At 46.7% G+C, this 22,493-nt stretch overlaps 1 protein-coding gene across 1 annotated transcript in view; it reads left to right on the top strand.

Moving 5' to 3' along the window:
• The window catches only part of ACO1 (aconitase 1), an 81,040-nt gene that overhangs the window by 20,747 nt on the left and 37,800 nt on the right, over nucleotides 1-22,493 (top strand). The window contains exons 2-4 of the mRNA XM_055134173.1: nucleotides 6,215-6,333; nucleotides 6,968-7,136; nucleotides 9,540-9,677. Coding sequence (XP_054990148.1) covers nucleotides 6,237-6,333; nucleotides 6,968-7,136; nucleotides 9,540-9,677 — 404 coding nt within the window. The 5' untranslated portion in view covers nucleotides 6,215-6,236. The remainder of the gene's footprint in view (nucleotides 1-6,214; nucleotides 6,334-6,967; nucleotides 7,137-9,539; nucleotides 9,678-22,493) is intronic.

Here is a 22,493-nt window from a genome sequence, read left to right as displayed (position 1 = left end):
ACCACCACCTTGAGGTAGTGCTGGGGTCCACAGGACCTAAGGGGGTACTCAGAGCTCCTTGGGCGCAGCTGCAGATTCTGGCCAGAGGAAGGCAGACCTAGGAAGCATTCATGATGTCTTGATTGTACTTGGGATCTGGACCATTCCCAAGCCAAACATTTTTTCCCCTCACACCCTCCTTGGAACATGTTAGTTGTTTTGCCTTTCTCTTGGGGTTTCTACAGCACTGGGCAGCCCTCTCAGGGAGTTTCAGACAGGAGGAGCCGGACACGGGAAGTCTAAAGAGCACCCTGGCTCCAGGGCCCTTGGCGTTTCTGGGAGAGACTCTTGCCCAACGGTCAAGCCAAACCACTTTAGGGTTGCAGGAACCCCACTTCTGCTGCTCCCGACTGACCCGTGACTCGGTCAAGATTGACCAGGACCATGAGCCAGGGTGCCTGGCCAAGACCTGGGTGCAGGGGACCCCCAAAGAACTTCAGCATTCAAAACAGAGGGTTGAGGGAAGAGGTCTCTGGACACTGAATCTCTTCTGGCTCTTTCCAACAGTGGGGGCCGTGCGCCCAGGTGGGATAGGGTGGGTGGCAGTGTCTGGTGAGCTGTCGCCAGCTTGGCCCTTAAGAACGGGAATTCTCTCTCTAGAAAGGCTTGAGAAGCTGGGAGAGAGAGCCAGAGTGCCTATGAATGACCTGGCTCTGCCCCCAACCAGAGCTAGTTTACCCCGAAGCTAGTTTTTCCAGCTCTCTGGGGCTCTGGTCTGCTGCCCTATAAGATGGGCCTAAGGATATGCTTGCATTTAACTGTTGCCAGAGTTGAGACAATAGTGCTGGAGTAATTATTAGTAATTAGGAACTGTCCCCTCCCGCACTCCCAGAAAAGAATTGCTTCCCGGATACAGTGAAACTTAGAAAACTATCTAGTTCCTGAGGAGAAAGGGAGGTAGCTGGTAGAGGGCGAGACTTGGCCCTTTCCCAAAAGAACCATCCTGAACTTCCAGCCGACTTTGGGGGGCAGAACCACAGAGGAATCGTGACGCTTCCAGAATGAGGTCCAGGCCATCCGTGAGCAGCAGGACTTGTGTCCTGGCAGTGGGGTGTGGGGACGTTTGACTTCTGGGCTGGGAACGCCCCCTCTTGGCACGTCGGGGGCCCTGGACCCTGTAGGACTTGACACAACTAAAATAAAAACCCTGATCCAGAGACTGTTAATGTGTGAAGGCCTCTCCTGTCATGCCCAGTTCTGTGCAGGTTTCCCCCAACTCCCCGCTTCGGGGATTCTGGAACGTTCTGCCGCCTTAGCTCGGAGCCTTGTATGGGATCCTTTCCCCAGCTTTCCTCCCGCGGCTGCGCCTGTTGGGTTCCGTCTCAGACGAGTGGCCGTTGGTGTCCCTCCCAGTGAAGAGAGAGGAACGTCGCTTCTTTCTGAGTCTCCAGCTTCCAGGCTGGATAAATAGTCCAGGGGTTCAGGTGCATCCCCCGAGCCAGGTGAGCCAAGGTGAACCAGGAGATCCCAGCACCTCAGGGCTTGGGGGGCAAGGCCTCTTTGGATCCTCACAGTGAGCGGCTGGCTGGGTTGATTAAGAACTCCAGAGAGGGGCGTCTGGGCCTCCTGAACACCACTGGGGAGCATCTAGCCCCCTGCCTCTGCCAAGAATACATTTTTTTAATATTGGGCTGGAGCAGTACTTCAGCGGATAAGGCATTTGCCTTGTATGTGGGCAGTGCACCTGGCCCAACATCCCCTCTGGTCCCCTGAGGAGGGATCCCTGAGTGCAACAGAGCCAGGGGTAAGCCCTGAGCACTGCAGGTATGGGCCAAAGGAACCACCCCCCCCAAAAAAAAGTCAATCTTATTATTAGTGTCATTTTCTGCACCCACAGACGTGGAAACTTCTATAGACAAGCTGGCTGTTTCTGACTGCACTGTGTATTTTCAGGGGTCCCCCCCCTTGAATACCTCCTCATTCAGCCAGATTAACCACAGATCTTGCAGTTGTGTGCCCTTCGCCCTGTCTGCACACTCGCCTCCCTAGAGCAGCCCCAATGCCCAGGGGGTCACTGTGTTCCCTCCTCCCATGATTCCTCGAGTCCCCAGCAGCCTCAGGAGCGTTTTTAGTCCACCCATCATTGACTTGGGGTGCTGGAGGGGGCTCCCTAGTGGTGCTCAGGGTTCTGGGGGCCACACCCCAGGATATTCAGTCCCCGGTCCTAAGAATGTGGTGCTGCTCGGGCCTTGGGGTTCGGGGAGGGGGCAAGAGGCGGGGTTTGTCCAGAGTTACACCAGGCCAAGCTATGTCTCACAGGCCCTATCTATTGTTTCTTTCTTTTTTTTCTTTTTGCTTTTGTGTCACACCTGGTGATGATGCACAGGGGTTACTCCTGGCTCTGCACTCAGGGATTACTCCTGGCAGTGCTCAGGGGACCATATGGGATGCTGGGGATCGAACTTGGGTCTGCCGCATGCAAGGCAAACGCCCTACCCACTGTGCTATCACTCCAGTCCCCCTATCCACTGTTTATTTCCCATTGCAGTGGCTTGCCCAGGTGCCCCAGCCCTGCTCGGCTGAGACGTTGGCCTGGGAGTCGGGGCTGGGGTCCCGGCTGGGCCTGGGCGTGTGTTTGTAGAGCTGTGTAGTAGATGTGGGATATTTAGTTTCCAATATCTGGAAACTGAGAGGGCTTGTGCGGTAATTCAGGTAGATTGTCAGCCTCTCACGAATTACTGGCTGTCAGCGTACCCCGCCCCCCCTTCAGAATACCTGCCTGCAGCCTCACCGGGGAACAGGACTGCAGGCCTGTCCCCATGCGTCTCAGCTGGCCTGACCCTGGCATGACTGTCCTGTGAATCCGGGAGGCATTTTGTTGTTACTGCTGCTCTTTGTTTGTTGGGGGGGGGGGGGGTCACACCCGCTGGTGTTCAGGGCTTACTCCTGACTCTGTGCTCAGGGATACACTTGGAGAGCTTGGGGGGCACAATATGGGCTGTCGGAGAGTGAGTCTAGGTCGGCTGCCCTTGTGCAAGGCACGCGCCCTCCCTGCTCAGGCCCCAGGGGAGGCAGTTTGGCTGTGGCTCGCTCTCCTCTCCCCACTTTCTCTGCTTGCGTAGCTACTCTGTGAGGTGTCTGTCCCTCCCCTGGCGGCCCCCACACCCTGTAAAGATCCCCCCAACCAGTTGCATCTCAGTCCAGGCAGGTTAGTGGGGGCGATTCCTGTTGCTCGCCCCCACCCCCAAGACCCTGAGCCACGGAGACTCACCACCCACCTACACACACACACCCCTGGATTCCGACACAGCTGTCCACAACCTACCCACTGGCAAGAGCCCCGCTCCAGCAGCCTCTGCGTCCTCTGCTGGCCTTTCTTCGGGTCCAGTTTCAGAATTCCTGGAGAAGGAAGTCAGCTGGCCCAGGGCCGGTCTGATCCTTTTCCTCTTTTGCACCAAGTGGCAGCTCCTCAAACCCCTCTGGGCCCCAGGGGAAGCAGCCTCCCTCCAGTCCCGCCTGCAGGGCAGACAGCCGCTGCCTCTGCTCACTGCTGTGACCGGGGGTCAGTCCCACTGCTGCTGGCCGGGCAGGACTGTTCCCTCTGTCTCCTGAACTGCTGCTTAGAGCACATGGACAAACCTTTAAAAATGTTTAACTTGTATTTTTTTTAAAAAAAAAAAAACAAAAACCTGATGTATGCACAATTAAAAATTTAAAATGCAGGTAAGGCCCTGAGCGATGGTAGGTACAACAGGTAGGGCACTTGCCTTGTGCATGGCTGATCTGGGTTCGATTCCAGGCGTCCTTTATGGTCCCCCTAGCATTCCTGAGCACAGAGCCAGGATTAATGAAGCCTAGAGCACAGTTGAATGTGCCCCAAAGACAAAAAAAAAAAAAAAAAGGGAAAATGCATCCAAAGCTAAGTGGCATATTATAGGCATTAAAGACTTGGCGAGCCTTGCTCCTAAAGGAACAAGCATCTTTCTGTCCTCTTTCTGACATACTGAAGATGCTGGAGAGAAGGCTCCTTGTTTTTTTTTTTTTTTTTTTGCTTGTTTTCAATCCCACCACTGTTCTTCATACATGGGGTCGCGGGGGGAGGGTTGGCTTTCATTTTACAATAAACATTGATTCCACATCCACCACCCCATGACTTAAGTAAGTTGACTGAGTTGTTGGGGCTGGCGGATGGCTCAAAGGCTGAGCACACGCTCTGCATGTGGGAGCCCCAGTTTTGAGCCCAGCACCAACCACCACGGAACCCTGAGCACTGCTGGTGGACGCTGGACACACACTCACACACACACACACACACACACACACACACACACACACACCCTTCTCCACCTCCCCAGTATCCAACCAAGCAGAAAACTGCAAATATTACTATTCTTTTATATATATATATTTTTTCAATATATTTTGGGACTGGAGCGATAGCACAGCGGGTAGGGCATTTGCCTTGCTGACCCGGGTTCGATTCCTCCATCCCTCTTGGAGAGCCTGGCAAGCTACCGAGAGTATCCCGCCCGAACGGCAGAGCCTGGCAAGCTACCTGTGGCGTATTCGATATGCCAAAAACAATAACAAGTCTCACAGTGGAGACATTACTGGTGCCCGCTCGAGCAAATCAATAAACAATGGGACGACTGTGCTACATATATTTTTTAATTTTATAAAGTAGTTCACATTATTGATTACATTTAATATTCCAACACCAATCCCACCACCATTACACCTTCCCACCACCATATTTCAGGTGTTTCCATCCCAAACTCCAATCTCTGCCCCAAAGCAGAACTGAAGTAATGTATTTTGTATTGTTTGTTATGAAAAACCGCTGGAAATGCTACAAAAACGTATGCTTCGAGGAAGGAGAATGAAGATTGTTGTGTTTCACTCAGGGACATGAGGCTCTTCTATAAGAGATCACTAACATGTTGTTAAAGGTTGAGCCTTGTGTGCTTTTTATCTCTGTATGTGTAAAAAAAAAAGAAAGTATAATTTCCCTCTAAGATTGGTTGCCTCCTGCTTTGAACACTATCAAATTTGGTGCTGTAATCTTGGAGTACGGGTAGTGTGTGTGGTTTTGCGGCTGTGCGATCCAAGAATAGATTCACTTGTGGGTGATGCTCTACCCGAGCATGTGGAGAGCGGCCGTGAGCATGGGGTGGCTGGCTTCCGCAGGTTGTTGGCTGCCGGGGCTGGGTCCCTTGGGGCGGGGAGGGGTCCGGGACACCCCGAGTGAAACAGCCTGGCGTGGGGTCCAGTGGCATGGTTATGGTGCGTTGTCATGTTATGTTCCCTTCCGGGAGAGAAGGACATGCGATGTGGGTGGTGGCTGATGACCGAGATAATCTGGCCAATGTTACTATTCTTAACTGAAAAAAAAAAAATGAAGATTGTTGCAAAATGAATTAATTCAAAATTGGTGTTCTAGAGGTAGAATCGGAAAATCTTGGGCCTGGCGTATGGTTCAGCAGTGCCTGTGTTAGATGAGAAATGTGTGACCTGTGTTAGATGAGAAAAGATAGGGGGAGGGAGGGAGGTGGGGGCTGCAATCCCGCCCCCACCCGTGTTTTGCTCTGAAATCACTGTTCATCTGTGTGTGCCTAGCAGGAGCAGTCCTGTGTGTACTGCTTGTAAGGTTTTAAGGGACAGCTGAGGAGTTCTGCCCAGGGCTGGCTGGCACCAGTGCATCCCAAAGAGTCCCTGTTACCGGTGCACTGCTGTCTCCATAGGAAGAGTGAACCAGGAAGGCTGGGAACTAAGCATGTTGAATCCAAGTGCTGTTAGAACGGAAAACAGCTGCTTTCGAGTCCCCACTTCCAAAGGTCAAGTTTTAAAACAGTTGTGTAACATTTGTCACCTGCTCCTGAACTTCTGAGTGGAGCTCAGAGGTCTGCCCACGGGTTCAAGATTCACCGTGCAGACAACCCCCACTTCCCTTCTTCCTGGAGCTTCTCAGTGGAAGATGTGGTGGAAATACCTCGAAGAAAGTCTGGGGCCCTGAGTTCACTTCAGCTCCCCAGTAGCTTGGAAAAGAAAACACATTTGGCGGCAGTATTGTTCAAGGAATTATTTGTGTTCTGCCTCCCTTCCCTTTGCAAAGGCAGTTGAGGGATTCCGTGAAAAGAAGGAATCGTCCTCCAAGAGGGCAAACACTCACGGGAACAAAATTGGGGCTCCACTTGGAGATCAGAGTCAGTGCTCTCTCTCTCTCTCTCCTTCTCAGGAACCCTTAGCCATCAGGAACCATGAGTAACCCCTTTGCGCACCTCGCTGAGCCTTTGGACCCTACAGAACCTGGAAAGAAATTCTTCAATTTGAATAAATTGGAGGATCCAAGATACGGTAAGTGTGGGGCACTGCTCTGCTCTAAGAATCTCCTCTGCATAAAAGCCTGTCAGATCTGTAGGAGAGAGGGAAGAGGGAGTGGCAGAGAAGGGGCCCTGGTTCCTCCCTCTCTCTCTCTCTCTCTCCTCTCTCTCTCTCTCTTTGGAGGAGGGGGGAGTTGGGGAGTGTGGTTGGGGTTGGGGCCACACCAGGCATTGCTCAGGGGTAACCCTTGGAGTCACTTTTTTTTTTTTGCCTCAACTCTGGACTGAGATTGTCTCCTTCAATATTCTTTTTTTTGGGGTCACACTTGGCAATGCACAGGGGCCACTCCTGGCTCTGCACTGAGGAGTTACTCCTGGCAGTGCTCAGGGGACCATATGGGATGCTGGGATTCGAACCCGGGTCGGCCGCATGCAAGGCAAATGCCCTACCCGCTGTGCTATCGCTCCAGCCCCTCCTTCAATATTCTTAAGTTTTAAACTGTTGAAAACTTTTGACTTGGCCCTTCTCTCTGTTGGAGGCAAGGTCTGGTGCTTCATGGCACGTTTATATGACATAGATTGGCTTTAAGGAGCTCTTAGATCAAGCATCTTAGATCAAAATGAAGATGTGGCTCTTCATTTTGCAATGCTTTCTCATCTCCTCCCAGGGCGCCTACCCTTTTCTATCCGGGTTCTCCTGGAGGCAGCCATTCGGAACTGTGATCAATTTTTGGTGAAGAAAAATGACATTGAAAATATCCTCAATTGGAATGTCATGCAGCATAAAAACATTGAAGTGCCATTCAAGCCTGCCCGTGTCATCCTACAGGACTTTACGTAAGCCTGGTGTCACTTGATTTTTCTTTTCTTTGCCCCTCCACAGCAGTCTTTAAAGAAAGTGTGTGTGTGGGGGGGGCGGGGGGCAGGCGGATAGAGGGTTGTTCATGGTGAATGTGTAGTTTGGGACCATACCTAGCAGTGCTGGGAGCTACTTCCCCTGTATGTTTGGGTGGTGCTCAGGATACCCTGAGGTGCCAGGGGTTGAAACCAGGACTCCATGAAAGTGTGTTTGACCCTGGGTTAGATCCCTAGCAAAATTCTCTCTCTTTCTCTCTGTCTCTCTCTTTCTCTTTCTCTCTCTCCCTCTCTCCCCCCCTCTCTCCCCCCCTTCCCCTCTTTCTCTCTCTTACATCCCCCTCCCTATCTTTTTTTTTTCTTTTTGGGTCACACCTGGCGATGCACAGGGGTTACTCCTGGCTCTGCGCTCAGGAATTACTCCTGGCGGTGCTCAGAAGACCATATGGGATGCTGGGAATCGAACCTGGGTCGGCTGCGTGCGAGGCAAACGCCCTACCCGCTGTACTATTGCTCCAGCCCCCCTTCCCCCCATCTTGCTCTGTAGCTCTCACTCTGTTTAATGTATCCCTTAATCTCTAGACACTTGTACAAATGAAAAGAAGGCTATAATATTCAGGCAGCAGAGGTAAACTGGATTGTCTTGGGCACGTTGGAATGCATGGCTCATGCACTTTTTTTTTTTTTTTTGTGGCAAGGGCCATTGTCTTTGTTTGGTTTTGGTTTGGGGGCCACACCTGGCTGTGCTCAGGGCTACTCGGCTGTGTTCTCAAGGGACCACTCCCTTGGCAGTGCTGGGGGGTGGGGGTGGGCAGATGGGGTACCTGGATTGAACCCAGGAGCAAGGCAAGTGCCTGACCCACCATGCCGTCTCTCAGCCCCATTGTTTTTGGACTTGCAGATTATAGTCCTGGTGTGGAGATGGGGAGAATCTATCTCAGAATCCATTGTTCCCCCCACCCCCCATGTCCTGTCACCCAGGAAATGAGCTTATAAACAGCCGTCTCGGGAACACTGTCAAGCTCCCCAGAGGGGGCTGAGCCGTGCACAAGGTCTGACCTATTGCTGTGAAACCTCAGTTCACATCCTTCGAGTCCCAGGATGCTCTCCCCCAGCCTCTTCGTTGGAGTTACTACCTTTCCATTTTTGATTAATATTATGTCATTTTTCTCTGAGCTTAAGTTTCATTTTGCTAGATGAAGAGCACCCAGATTTTAAACTTTTCACAAAGTGAAAAAAAATTCACCAGTTTCCTTTTCTGTATTACATTCATGCCTTTAAGTTTAGGCTAAAGTTGAAGACACTGGGGCCGGAGAGATGGTACAGCAGGAAGGGCGTTTGCTGACCCGGATTTGATCCCCAACATCCCATATGTTCCCCCAAGCAATGCCAGGAACAGTTCCTGAGTTCAGAGTCAGGAGTAACCTCTGAGCATTGCCAGGTGTGACTCCCAAAGCCAAATCATAATAATAATCACTGTATCACTGTCATCCCATTGCTCATTGATTTGCTTGAGTGGGCACCAGTTGCATCTCCATTGTGAGACTTGTTACTGTTTTTGGCATATTGAATACACCACGGGTGGCTTGCCAGGCTCTGCCCTGCAGGTGAGATACTCTTGGTAGCTTGCCGGGCTCTCTGAGAGGGGATGAGGAATGGAACCCAGGTTGGCTGTGTGCAAGGCAAATGCCCTACCCGCTGTGCTATAGCTCCAGCATAATAATAATAATAATAATAATAATAATAATAGTAATACAGTTGAAGATATGATCCATGTCATTCATCTCCAGGTCTTTCTCTCTCTGTCTCTCTGTTTCTCTGTCTCTCTGTCTCTCTGTCTCTCTCTGTCTCTCTCTCTCTCTCTCTCTCTCTCTCACACACACACACACACACACACACACGTGCGCGCACCTCCTGTCCCCCTGAAACAGTCATGGCAGTGCAGTAAATGTCCCAGAGTTTTGTTTTTTTTTTTGCTTTTTGGGTCACACCCAGCGATGCTCAGGGGTTACTCCTGGCTTTGCACTCAGGAATTACTCCTGGCAGTGCTTGGGGGACCATATGGGATGCCGGGAAACGAACCCGGGTCGTCTGCGTGCAAGGCAAATGCCCTACCCGCTGTGCTATCGCTCTGGCCCCTGTCCCAGAGTTTCTGAGCACCAGCTTTCCCATCATTTCTCTCTTTAGACCGTATTTGTTGGACACTGTCACGCAATGATAAAATTGCATTAGAGAGCGCATTCAGCACAGCACTTCCTGTCTAAGTGGTTTCTGCTCAAGAAAAGTGATTAGAAACTTATTAGCTCCTCTGATAAGACTGCTGTGGCATTAATAGGGTTCATGGAGGGAGGCAAATTCATTTTTTTTCTGCTCTTTTTTTCTTAGTGGTGTGCCAGCGGTAGTGGACTTTGCTGCTATGCGTGATGCTGTGAAAAAGTTAGGAGGAGATCCAGAGAAAATAAACCCCATCTGTCCTGCGGATCTGGTGATTGATCATTCTATTCAAGTGGATTTCAACAGAAGGTGAGAGAGGTTTAGATGAATATCTGCGTTTTCTGCTTATGTCAACATATTGAGTATAAGTCTGTGTGTGTATATGTGTGTGTGTGTGTGTGTGTGTGTGTGTGTGTGTGTGTACTTGAAAATATGTAATTGGGAAAGCAGAATTACTTTCCATTGGAGATATTTTTGATTTTTTGGACTGGAGCGATAGCATAGTGGGTAGGGCATTTGCCTTGCATGCGGCCGACCTGGGTTCGATTCCTCTGTCCCTCTCAGAGAGCCCATCAAGGTACCAGGAATTTCCTGCCCGCATGGCAGAGCCTGTCATCTACCTGTGGCATATTCAATATGGCAAAAACAGTAACAAGTCTCATAATGGAGACATTACTGGTGCCTGTTTGAGCAAATCGATGAACAACGGGAGGATAGTGCTACAATGGAAATTCTTTGAAGGTATTGAATCTTTAAACCTTTCTCTTCCCTTGCCCCACCTCTTTTTTCCTGGGTGGGCGCAACCTGTATACTTAAACTTTGCTTTAACTGTGAATGAAATATATTGCCTTGAGAGCTTATCAGTATAAGTGTATGTTTGGTGAATAAAATACATCTCTGACTTGAGAGCTTATCAGTACAAGTATATGTTTGACCATAAGAGTTTGGTTGTTTTTTTGTTTTTTGGGCTACTCTGGGCAGTGCTCAGGGCTTACTCCTGGTTCAACATTCAGGAATCACTCCTGATGGGGCTCTGGTGACCATATGGGGTACCAGGGATCAAACCCAGGTCAGCCACGTACAAGACAGTTACCCTACCCTACCATACTTCTCCATCCACAAAGAATTTGGTATTTTTAAATCACTAGAGCCTTCTCTTATTTTATTTTATTTTATTTTAATTTAATTTTTTTTTTTTTTTTTTTTTTTGCTTTTTTGGGTCACACCTGGCGATGCACAGAGGTTACTCCTGGCTTTGCACTCAGGAATTACTCCTGGCAGTGCTCAGGGGACCATATGGGATACTGGGAATTGAACCTGGGTCAGCTGCATGCAAGGCAAACGCCCTACCCGCTATACTATCACTTCAGCCCCTATTTTTTTATGTTTTTGCTTCTTGGGTCACACCTGGTGATGCACAAGGGTAACTCCTGGCTTTACACTCAGGAATTACTCCTGGCGGTGCTCAGGGGACCATATGGGATGCTGGAATCGAACCGTGGTTAGCCGAGTGCAAGGCAAATGCCCTACCCTCTGTGCTATCGCTCCAGCCCCAAGCCTTCTCTTTTTTTTTTAAAAAAAAAATATTTTTATTGATTGAGTTTCTAGTTTCTGAGGTCTATAATACTATTAATAATGGTTTCTCATGTCTTCTTCCCTTTTTGATCTCAAGCAACTGTTTTATACCTGGAGCTCTCTGTCTCTTCTTGTGGGTTTTCTTTTTTTTTTTTTTTTTTTTTGCTCTTTGGGTCACACCCAGCGATGCACAGGGGTTACTCCTGGCTCTGCACTCAGGAATTACTCCTGGCGGTGCTGAGGGGACCATATGGGATGCTGGGAATCGAACCCGGGTTGGCTGCGTGCAAGGCAAACGCCCTACCCGCTGTACTATTGCTCCAGCCCCTTGTCGGTTGTCATAATACCTGGTCCTTTTTAGAACTTTCTTCTTTCTCTGCGATATCTGCTCTCTCTTCTGACTAAAAACATAATCATTAACCCTAAAACCTTGATGGCAGTTGATAAATCAGAAAATTTTTCCCCGGACACATCCTCAAGTTGTTTGGGAGGTCAGGTGATCTGAGCAGAGTACTATCAGACAACTCTGCTTCATGCTTCAGTGCCAGAGAATGTAAGTGGGCACTGCGGGGGGTGGCACGGGGATGGGAGGCAAGACACAGCTCCATCCTGTGGCTGTGTTTTTAGGGGACAGGCTATAGGAGCAGTCCCACAGACTCAGGAGCCTTTATTGCAATCGTCATTATCTCCCGAGGCCTCCCTAGATCAGGGCTAGAGGAAAGTGTTCATTCTGTTCACAGTGACATTGGTCGAAGCAAATCACACAGTCGGTTGAAGTCAGGATAAGAGAGTCCACTGTTGGAGAAGTAGCAAAGATTGCACAGGGCTTAGGGGTGTCGAAGATAGTATGGTGGTTCAGGAACATGCTTAGCACGCACCTGACCTGGGTTCCGTTTTCATCCCCACATTACCGGGTTTAGCCCTGGAGGATCCCTGCGCCCCACAGGTGGCCCAGATATTCTATCGACTGCCAGGCCTGAGCAGTGTCAGATCCTTGTGCTGAACTGCCTGCCCAGTTGACTGAGAATCTCAGGTGGGGCCCTCTGGCCACCTCTTCAGTGCTTGGGAACCCCCCTCCCCCAACAAGAGTGCACAGGGTTTGGGTACAGGGAGGGCGGCAGGCAACTAGTATTCCACAGGGAAAGGAATGACAGTTCTGCATGTAATGCTGTGAAATTTAATTTTCAGTGGAAGAAGTAGTTCCCATGAATTAAAACAATAATAAAATTATTTCAGGAACTAGAAAGATAGGAGAGTAGGTAAGGCTTTTGCCTTGCAAACAGCCGACCTGGGTTTGATCCCTGGCATCCCATATAGTTCCCTGAGCAGTGCCAGGAATAATTCCTGAGTGCAGAGCTAGGAGTAACCCCTAAGCCCTGCAGGGTATGGTTAAAAAAAAAAAAAGTAAAATCATCACAAAACATTTAGAGGAAAATTTAGGTAAGTATCAAATGACTTGATGAGAAATATCTGTCTAAATGCAGAAGCAATGAGGCAAACAAAAGCACAGAGAAGGAAACTGACAGATTTTGTTCATCCACAAAGTAAGTATTTACTTTTGGGACTGGGACGATAGTACAGCAGCTAGGGCATTTGCCTTGCACGTGGCCAACCTGGATTTGATTCCCAGCATCCCATATGGTCCCCTGGACACCGCCAGGGTTAATTCCTGAGTGCATGAGCCAGGAGTAACCCCTGTGTATTGCCGGGTATGACTCATAACACGAAAAAAGGAAAAGAAAAGAAAGAAATAAGTATTTACTTTTAAGTAGAACAAAGGATTAGTACAGTTAGTAGATGAAGAGCATGTATGCAATTAGAAAAATAACAAAGACCAACAAGTAAATAGAAAAAGGAAAGGTGGACATTTCATAATAAAAAAGAAAGGCAAATGATGAGTCAGAGCCTTTTTAGTGAGAGAAGTAATAAAAAAAAAAAAGAAGGTAAATCCTGGAGATCATTTTCTCTTATCAGTATAATTAAGATTAGAAAATAAACATTATTAATTATAAAGGTATCAAAGGGAGACACTTTTATGTACTGCTAATAAGACTATAAATTATAAATGATGAAAGCAGTATGTATTAAAAACCTTCAAAAAGTCTATAAGCTTTCTCCTGGAAGTCCTACTTTTCAGAATATCTTTAGTAAATATTTCTCTGAAATTAAGGAAAAACTTAATGATTAAATACTGTACATTAAAATATTTATACTAATGAAAAGTTAGAACTATTCTAAATGTCAGACACAGGAGAACTATTTATTATATGTTGGTACATCCTTAAAGCAAGTTATTAGGTAACTTTTACAGTTAAAATGTGCTTTAATACCATTTAGAATATGCTCATGTTAAAATGCAGTGAGCCTGTTGTAAATTACATGACCTCAGCCAGATGAAAAGTTAGGCTGCCATTAGGTATTTGGGAGCAGAGGGGCAAAACAGCCAAGTGATTGTATCTTACATTTTCATAGTTCTTTATTTTTTCACTGTATCACTGTCATCCCGTTGCTCATCGATTTGTTCAAGTGGGCACCAGTAACGTCTCTCATTGAGAGACTTATTGTTACTGTTTTTTGTGAGAATAGTTACAAAGCTTTCAGGTTTAAGTCTCAGACATACAATGATCAAACACCCATCCCTAAACCAGTGCACATGTTCCACCACCAAGAACCCCAGTATACCCCCCTCCCACCACCCAGCCTGCCTGTGTGGCAGATGATTTTCACTTTACTCTCTCTTTGCTTTGATTACATTCAATTTTCAACAGAAAACCCACTATTATTATTTGGAATTTTCCCCCAACTATCAGACCTGCTGAAAAGGCATCATTAGATAATTTGTTTTCTATTGCTGATAATGAAGAGCATATGATGACGTGGCCACACGATTTTGGATTTCTGGTATTTCAATAATTGAGTCCAGAGGGATTTCTGCCAGAAGCCACTGGGTTCCGAGATTGGTTTGTGTGCCTCTGGCATCATGGCCGTTCAGGAGCGGAGGAGCTGTTCATGGGCAGCCGCTCAGGGTCTTCCACAGTTATTTATTTTTACAGTGAGAGGAAACTGTTTTTCGTAATCAAAAATCACTTATAGAGCTGGAGAGATAGTTCAGGGGTAAGGCACTTGCCTTGCACCCCAGTTTGAGCACCAGCACCTCGTATGGTCCCTCACGCCCCACCAAGAGTGACCCCTGAACACCACCAGGTGTGGCCCCCAAACCAAAAGAAGTCACTTAAGAAACAACAGGGGCCAGAGAAAGAAAGAGATAGTGTGGGGTCCCATCCTGTCCAGCAGGGAGGACTCCATGTGGGGCTGAGGAGGGGATGCAGCGGAATGAACAGACACAGAGCCAGAAAGCAAGAAGGAGGAAGAGAGAGTTTATTCTATTGGCAGTTACAATACTTATACCTCTTGGCTGGGAGGAAATGGTGTCTGGACCCACATACAAATGCAGATTGACATGTCCTTTTGTTACAGGCATAGGCTATTGCTACAAGCCTCTGTTTGAATCAGAAGAGCCAGGCTGTCTTACTAGGAAATAAGAACCAGACTTGTAAAGCAGCTCCCTATAAGATAGTAAAGCAGCTTCAGTGCTTGCATGCGGCCAACCCATGTTATATCCCCAGCACCACTTATGGTCACCTGAGCCCGCTAAAAGTGATCTCTGAGCACCACAGGTGTGACCTCCAAGACAAAGAATAAGTAACAAACCATTCAACGGGGAACAAAAAAAGCACCTTTACTTCTTTCTCACTTGGGTGTTTATGTGGATTCCCTGTAGCCTCAAGAGATATGTAGGAAAAAGTTATTCTCAAACTAATGTTGCCAGTATTCAAACCGTTTAGGATACAGAAAAATATGAATATACAGAAAAATATGCTTTGTTCCTGAATTAATGGAAAAACAGATTGGATCCTTGACAGCTCCTTCTCTCCCTGTGGATTCTAAACCCATCTTTAAGCAGTATATCTTTTTCCCCCTTCCATCACAGTAGCTCAGTTTAATATTTTTGTTTCAAAGGGTAAGAGTTTAACACACTTATAGAAAGTGTTATCCTATTTCAAAAATAAGACTGTTTCCTTAAAGTCCTCGAATTCAGGAGAAGCCTCCCAGAATCACAGATAGCTTTACCTTTTTTGGAGATTGTCGTTGGTGTTTATGGATTCATTTTCATTTCATTGGTCTGAAGATGAAAGATCTGGTGAAGACAGAAAGAGAATTGTTTCACAGTCCATGCCCTTTGGGTCACACATTCAGTGTGCATTTGACCGTTAAGCAGTTTTAATGCATCTGGATCATCTCTCAGTTCCCATGATTTTTTTTTTCTCTTTAACCTTGTTGTCTGTCAACACTGATTTCTGTATTGTATGAACTTTTTTCCATTTGCTGTAACTAAAAACATTATTGTGAAAATAGCAGAGTCCAGGGATGAACCTTGATCCAAACTGATATCCAAGTTTAGGGAATGATTTGTGTGTGTCTAATTTTTATTAGAAGGGTTTTTGTTGTGATGTTTTGTTCTTATTACTTGAGCGTGGTTTTGCAATTTGACCTCCCAGGCTTTTTCCTTATTTTAATAAGGAATTAAATGTGATACGTCTCAACCTTGGTAGTACTTGGGCTTATTTCTAGTCACGTCTAGAAGGTAGCTAGAAAGATTGGCCGTCACATTTCTAAGTTGTATTTCCTTTTTTTTTCTTCACCCACCTCTAACTTGTATTTCTAAGCAGTTACATTTCTAGGTTATAACAACTTGGTTTGTTAATGTTGATTGGCATCACACCATCCATATGAACATCCAACTAGTACATTATTTTAATGTCCTATTGTTATCTCTGTAATGTATAGTTGCAGTGAATAATCTTTTATAATATAGTTACAGAAATAATCTTTTTTGAGGAGGTGGGGGTGGGAGTGATCAAACCCAGATCCTCATACTTTACCAGTGAACTACATTCCCAGCCCCCAAATCACTTTTTTTTTAAATCCCAGCTGTAATATCTGTAATAATTTCTGACCAAATTTCACAAGTCTGAAGGCTATCTTATTTGTGAATGTAACACTCAGAAAGTTTGAACTGCATCCAACTCTGAATTCAGATTATGTAACTAAGAGATTTTTTTTTCTCTTACCTTGGAAGGCCATTCACAGTCAGACTTCTTTAAAACTCACTTAAGCTGAGTTAGTTTAGGAACATTTGAGGGGTCGAGAAAACAGAATTCTAGGTCTGTTTATTCATTCCAATAATTTGAACCAACTCAGTTGAGCCAGCTCTGGCATAATCAATGTTCTGTTTTCTTGAGTAAGTAGGTCTTTTACCTGGAATTAACATATAAAATAGCCCGAGTGTTCCTGCTTCCTGAGTCCTGGTGAATAAGCTGTTTATAGTCACCTGATGTTCCAGCATTCTGTGGTGTAAATGTTCCCCTTTTGCTGCTATTTCTTCTCTAAACATCTGACTTTCTCTGGTGCAGACAGCAAAAAGACAGGGTTCATCACTGGAATCCACAGAGCATAGAAAATGTTAGAAAAAGGCACCAACCAGGGGCCACCTATAGATAGCTAAGGTTTTCTATGGATCAGAGAAATGGTACAGTAGGCAGGACGCTTGCCTTGCACACAGCTGACTCCTGTTTAAATCCCGGCACCACGTGTGGTCCCTCAAATACCACCAGGGTGATACCTGGGCACAGAGCCAAGAGTGAGTCTTAAGGACTGCCAGGATTGGCCCCAAGCAATCAGAAAAGAGTATTCCAAGTCAATTTCCTTAAAAAAAAAAAAAATTAGATGCATTTAACAAACTTACAGCATGTTCATATTTGTTTTAGAAACAGGTTAGTCTAATAGTTGAGGGAGTTTCTTACTACACTTTTGTTTTATCATTTTTCAGTATTTTTAATTGAGGGACAGAGAGATAGTACAGGGCTTAAGCTACTTGTTTGGTTCTATCCTGGCAATGTTTATGGTCCCCTGAGCACTGCCAGGTGTGGACCCCAAACCAATGAAATTTGCAAGGTTGTTTTTTTTTTTTTTTTGCGGGGAAGAAGTGTCACACACCTGGTGATGCTCAGGGCTTACTCCTGGCTCTGCACTCAGAAATTATTCTTGGTGGTGTTTGGGGGACCATAATGGGATGCCTGGGATCAAGCCCAGGTCACCTGCATGCAAGGCAAGAACCCCACCCACTGTACTATCAGTCTGGACCCCATTTTGCACGTTTCACAAGTATCAGCATTGCAAGTAAACATCTGTCTAGCTCATAAGGATTTTTGAGTACATTTTTTAGTTTCAGAATATAAATTCTCACAGAAATATTCTTCCCTATTTGTTTTAAGTTAATGTGTTTTACAACAGTTCTCATAGTGTTCTGTTTTTGTTTTAAATTTGGGGGCCACACCTGGCTGTGCTCTGAGTTCACCCCTGACTCTGTTCTTGGGGGATCACATCTGGTGGGACTTGGGGGACCGTATGTGGTGGTGGGTATTGAACCTGGGTCGCCCTTGTGAAAGGCAAGTGCCCTAGCCGCTGCACCATGTCTCAACCTGACCCCCCCACCCCCCCGCCCATCCTATTGTTCTATACTTGCAGTGCTACTTCACCGCCACCCCACTGAGAGTCCGTAACCTTCCACCACCATCCCAGTCTTTAGTCCCCTGCATGAGCTTCCAGTAAAGTACAGAACTGGGGCCCGAGCGATAGTACAATGGGTAGGGCATTTGCCTTGCTTGCGACTGACCTGAGTTTAATCTCCGGCATCCTCTATGTTCCCCCAAGCACCACCAGGATAATCCCTGAGTGCAGAGCAGGAGTAACCCCTGAGCATTGATGAGTGTGACCCTCTCCCCCGCAAAAGAGCAACAACAAAAAATGACAGTTAAGGTACAGAACAATTGACTGTTACTCAAGATGACAGGGAAAAAATTACTTAATAAGGTGGAAAACACAATTGGTAATTCAGAGTCCCAGAGCAGCTTAGGGGAAAATAAAACTGATAACTAAATTTTTATTTTGTCTTGTTTTGTTTTTGGGCCACACCCCATGGTGCTCAGGAATTTCTCAGGCTGGTGCCCAGGGAACCATATGGGATGCTGGAGATCAAACCCAGGTTGGCCGCTGGTAGAACTTGGGGGACCATATGTGGTGGTTGGTGCAAGACAAGCTCCCTACCCACTCTGCTCTCACTCTGGCCCCAGTGAAATAGATTGGCATCAGGTCTAGCCTCCACACAACGGTGTCCTCAGTGGATGCCTGAGGGAAGTGGCTTTCCTGGCTGCACCGGGGCCCACCGCAGCATAGACACAGGTTCTGATCATACTTCTTTCTGCTTTAGCATTGTCCTTTCACGTACTTGTATAATTTCATGTTCTTCAGTAGTGTGTGGTTTATATCCACAGGATTTTTGTCAGTATTTCAGTCCTGGATTTCGTTGTCCACAGCTTGAATGGCACTATGATAGGCCTAATAGCCAAGATAAGTTAGATCATTCTAACTTGGAGATCGGTTGGGTTCTTCGAAGAAGATCACTGTATCTGGGTTTTGAGGACTTTTGTGGAAGAGAAAGGAGCCGATAAGGGCATTCAGGAGAGAGAGAGAGAAAGGAGTGCTAAGGTATGAGGAAAGAGGGCTTAGAGGAGGAGAGGCCACACTGTCACTGGAGATGAAAGATTGGACTAGGGGAGAGGCCTGAGCCTCTAAAGGAAGTTAGAGGTCAGACGGAAGGGCTTGTTTTTTTGAAGCAAAGAATCTGCACTTAATTTGGAACACTAGAAGATTTAGAATGAGCCACAGTCATCTGTATTTTGGAAAACTGAACTTGGAGCGGGACAGAAGACTGTTTGGAGGAGATTGGCCGAGATGTGGGTGAGGAGGCCGGAATAAGTGCTTTGGAAACAAGCATGGTAGAAGAAGTGATCATTCCGTGAAAAGGGGATCAGCGTGGAAGAGGAAGGGATTTAGGGAAGCAGGTTGTGCATTAGGACTTGGCCTGCTGGGGCGGGGGCTGAGGGATTCCTGATGCACTTCTTGGGGCCATGGCCTTGGATCTGGATCTGCAGAGACAGTTGAAGCCTTAGTATGTTCGTGGGATGGTGGAGTGAGTACCTGGAGGCACCTGGCCCAGAGGGTCTGCTTACCCTGGAGACGGCATTTGGGGACCACCTTGTTTTGCTCAGGTGGGATCTTCCTTTTTCTGTTTCTTTCTTTCTTTTTTTTTTTTTTTGGCTTTTTGGGTCACACCTGGCGATGCTCAGGGCTGACTCCTGGCTCTGCACTCAGGAATTACCACCCCTGGCGGTGCTCAGGGGACCATATGGGATGCTGGGAATCGAACCCGGGTCACCGAGTGCAAGGCAAACACCCTACCCGCTGTGCTGTCACTCCAGCCCCTGTTTCTTTCTTTTGCCTTTGTCTGACACGTGCACCAAGTCACCATGGTTCATTCTCCACATCAGAGATAAGCGAACTTGTATATATGAAGAGTATTAAACATTGGAGGCTCTGCTGGTCACAGAGTATATCAGTTGACATGTCCCCTCCCACCCACCCCACAGCCTTTAAAAACATAGGAAATGTAAAAAATTATTCTTTGCTTGAAGCCAAACATATACAGGTGTTGGGCCTCATGAGGTTCAAGAATTATAGTTTATGGACAGCGATTCTTCAAGAATTGAATGAGACATGGAACACTTAAGAGACTATCTACATGAAAAGAGAAAAAAATAGCATATTTAATGAGGGTTTTTTTTTTTCTTTTTGGGCCATACCCAGCAGTGCTCAGGTGTTTCTCCTGGCTCTGCACTCCAGAATTACTCCTGGCAGTGCTCGGGGAACCATATGAGATGCTGGGAGTTGAACCCGGGTTGGCTGCATGCAAGGTAAATGCCCTCCCCACTGTGCTGTCACTCGGCTTCTGGACATATTTTTTAATAGACTAAATAGTAAATCCCTCCAGTCCTTTGCTTCCCAAGTGTTCCAGCCCATTTTTCCATCTGATTTGCTCCCTCTCACCCTTTCGCCTCTATTGCTGTTATTTCCTTGGGAGGTCCTCCCGACCCCTGGTCTAAGTTTGTGGCCCTTTCTGAGCATCTCCGGGCCCCCTGTGTCTCAGTCTCTCAGCAGGCACTGAGGTCCAGGTAAATAGCGTGTGTGTGCTACATTTGCGCCGCTGTGTTCCTAGTATGTGGCATTAAGTAGGCCCCGGACATTGTCTCTAAGTGAAGGAAGAGGGTAGGTGGGAAGTAGAATGTCCAAGAATGAGGCCCAGGGACAGTCAGAACTGGGTTGGGATGAGAGTTCTGTAATTTACAAGTGCCTTAGACAAGATTTTTCTTTCTGTGTCTCAACTTCATCTTTTTTTTTAATTTTAATTTTTTTATTAATGAATATCGTAGGGGTACAGATACAGGTTTATACATTCTCCTGCTTGTGTTTCAGTCATATACAGCTTGAGTATCCCTCCATCAGTGCCCGTCCTCCGATCATGACCCTATCATCCCTCCCACCCCCTCCCACCCCATCCCCCACCCCACCCCGCCTCTTTGGCAGGGCATTCCCCTCTGTTCCCTCTCTCCCTTTGGGCATTGTGATTAGTAATGGAGGTCTTGGGTGGCCAATGTGTTCAGTTTATAGTCTGCTCCAAGCATGCCTCTCCCATCCCACACGGGTCGTCCCACCACATTTTTGCTTGGTATTCCCTTCTCTGTCTGAGCTGCCCTTTCCCCCAGCATGTGAGGCTGGTCTCCAAGCCATGGAACAAATCTGGTACTTATTTCTGTTATTCTGGGTGTTAGTCCTCCATTCTGTTGTTTTATCTTCCGCAGATGATTGCAGTTCTTCTATGTCTGTCTCTCTCTTTCTGACTCATTTCATTTAGCATGATACTTTCCATGTTGATCCACTTGTATGCAAAGTTCATGACTTCATCTTTTCTGACAGCTGCATAGTATTCCATTGTGTAGATGTACCAAAGTTTCTTTAGCCAGTCATCTGTTCTTGGGCACTCGGGTTTTTTCCAGATTTTGGCTATCGTAAATAGTGCTGCGATGAACATCAAGCTCTCACTATTCACAGATGACATGATTCTATACCTAGAGAATCCTAAAACCTCCATTAAAAAACTCCTAGAAACAATAGACTTGTACAGTAAAATTGCAGGCTATAAAATCAATACCCAAAAATCCATGGCCTTCCTATACGCAAACAGTGAGATAGAGGAAAATGACATAAAAAAAAATGCCATTCACAATTGTGCCCCAGAAAATCAAGTACCTCAGAATCAGCCTAACTAAAGAGGTTAAGGATCTCTACAAAAAAAACTACAAAACCCTGCTCCATGAAGTAAAAGAAGACACGAGGAAATGGAAAAATATTCCCTGGTCATGGATAGGAAGACTTAACATTGTCAAAATGGCAATACTCCCTAAAGCACTATACAAATTCAATGCGATCCCTGTAAGGATACCCATGAAATTCTTCAAAGAAATAGACCAAGCAATCCTGAAATTCATATGGAACAACAAACGCCCACGAATAGCTAAAGCAATTATTGGGAAAAAGACGATGGGAGGCATCACCCTCCCCAACCTTAAACTCGACTTCATCTTTTGCACACTGGGGTAAGGTGTAATGGCCAAGTGAGGGATGGCTGTGATAATCAGAGGATTGTAAAACATTTAGAGTCCATTGAGACAATCTTGAAATTTAGCTCCTGCTATTTTTTGAGGAGGAGGGGGGCTCACCTAGCAATGCTCAGGGCTTACTCCTGGCTCAGTGCTTAGGGATCACTCCTTGCAGGGTTCAGGAACCATATGGGGTGCCAGGATCCAACCTAAGTCAGCCACATGCAAGGCAAGCACCTTACCCACTGTACAATAGCGGACTCCAGTCCGCTCCTACTATTGTTACGGTGTTTGATATTGCTGTTCCTATTGTTCCCATGACCATTTCTGCATCTGCTCCTGCAGGCAGCCTGGTTGTGGTGGTTTAAGCATCCTCTTTGGGGTCAGACTGCTTGATTTTCAGCAGCAGTTCTATCATTTACTGGCTGTGTAGTCCTGAGCAGATAGATATCTTAAGCCTTCTGTGTCTCACTTTTACCTCTGAAAAATGTGGAGGTTACTTGCACCCAGTTCAAAGTGTTATTATGGAGCCCGAATGAGAAAACACTGGGAAGCATGTAGAATAACAGATGGTTACTCATCATGCCAGGAAGTGTCAACTAACAGAATAGCAACTGACTAGTTTTTTTTTTCTTTTTTGGGTCACACCCAGCAATGCACAGGGGTTACTCCTGTGCACTCAGGAATTACCTCTGGTGGTGCTCAGGAGACCACATGTGGCTGGGTTTTAAGTTAATAATGAATGGCGTCTGATTGGGTTTTATGCTGGTACTTCACCATCCTTCCTGTCCAATGTTGATTCATGACACAGAGTTCATCGGTGCCTTCTGTGCGCAGAGCCTGCAGATCACTGTTACCTTGTTCTTCCTTGATTCAAAACAGCATAGTTTGGGATTTCAAAATCCTGGAAAAGCTTTTTGATGCCCTCCATTGC

The sequence above is a fragment of the Sorex araneus genome, chromosome 1, assembly GCF_027595985.1.
Source record: "Sorex araneus isolate mSorAra2 chromosome 1, mSorAra2.pri, whole genome shotgun sequence".
NCBI classification, from domain to species: domain Eukaryota; kingdom Metazoa; phylum Chordata; class Mammalia; order Eulipotyphla; family Soricidae; genus Sorex; species Sorex araneus.
This window is presented reverse-complemented; position numbering and strand designations above follow the sequence as displayed.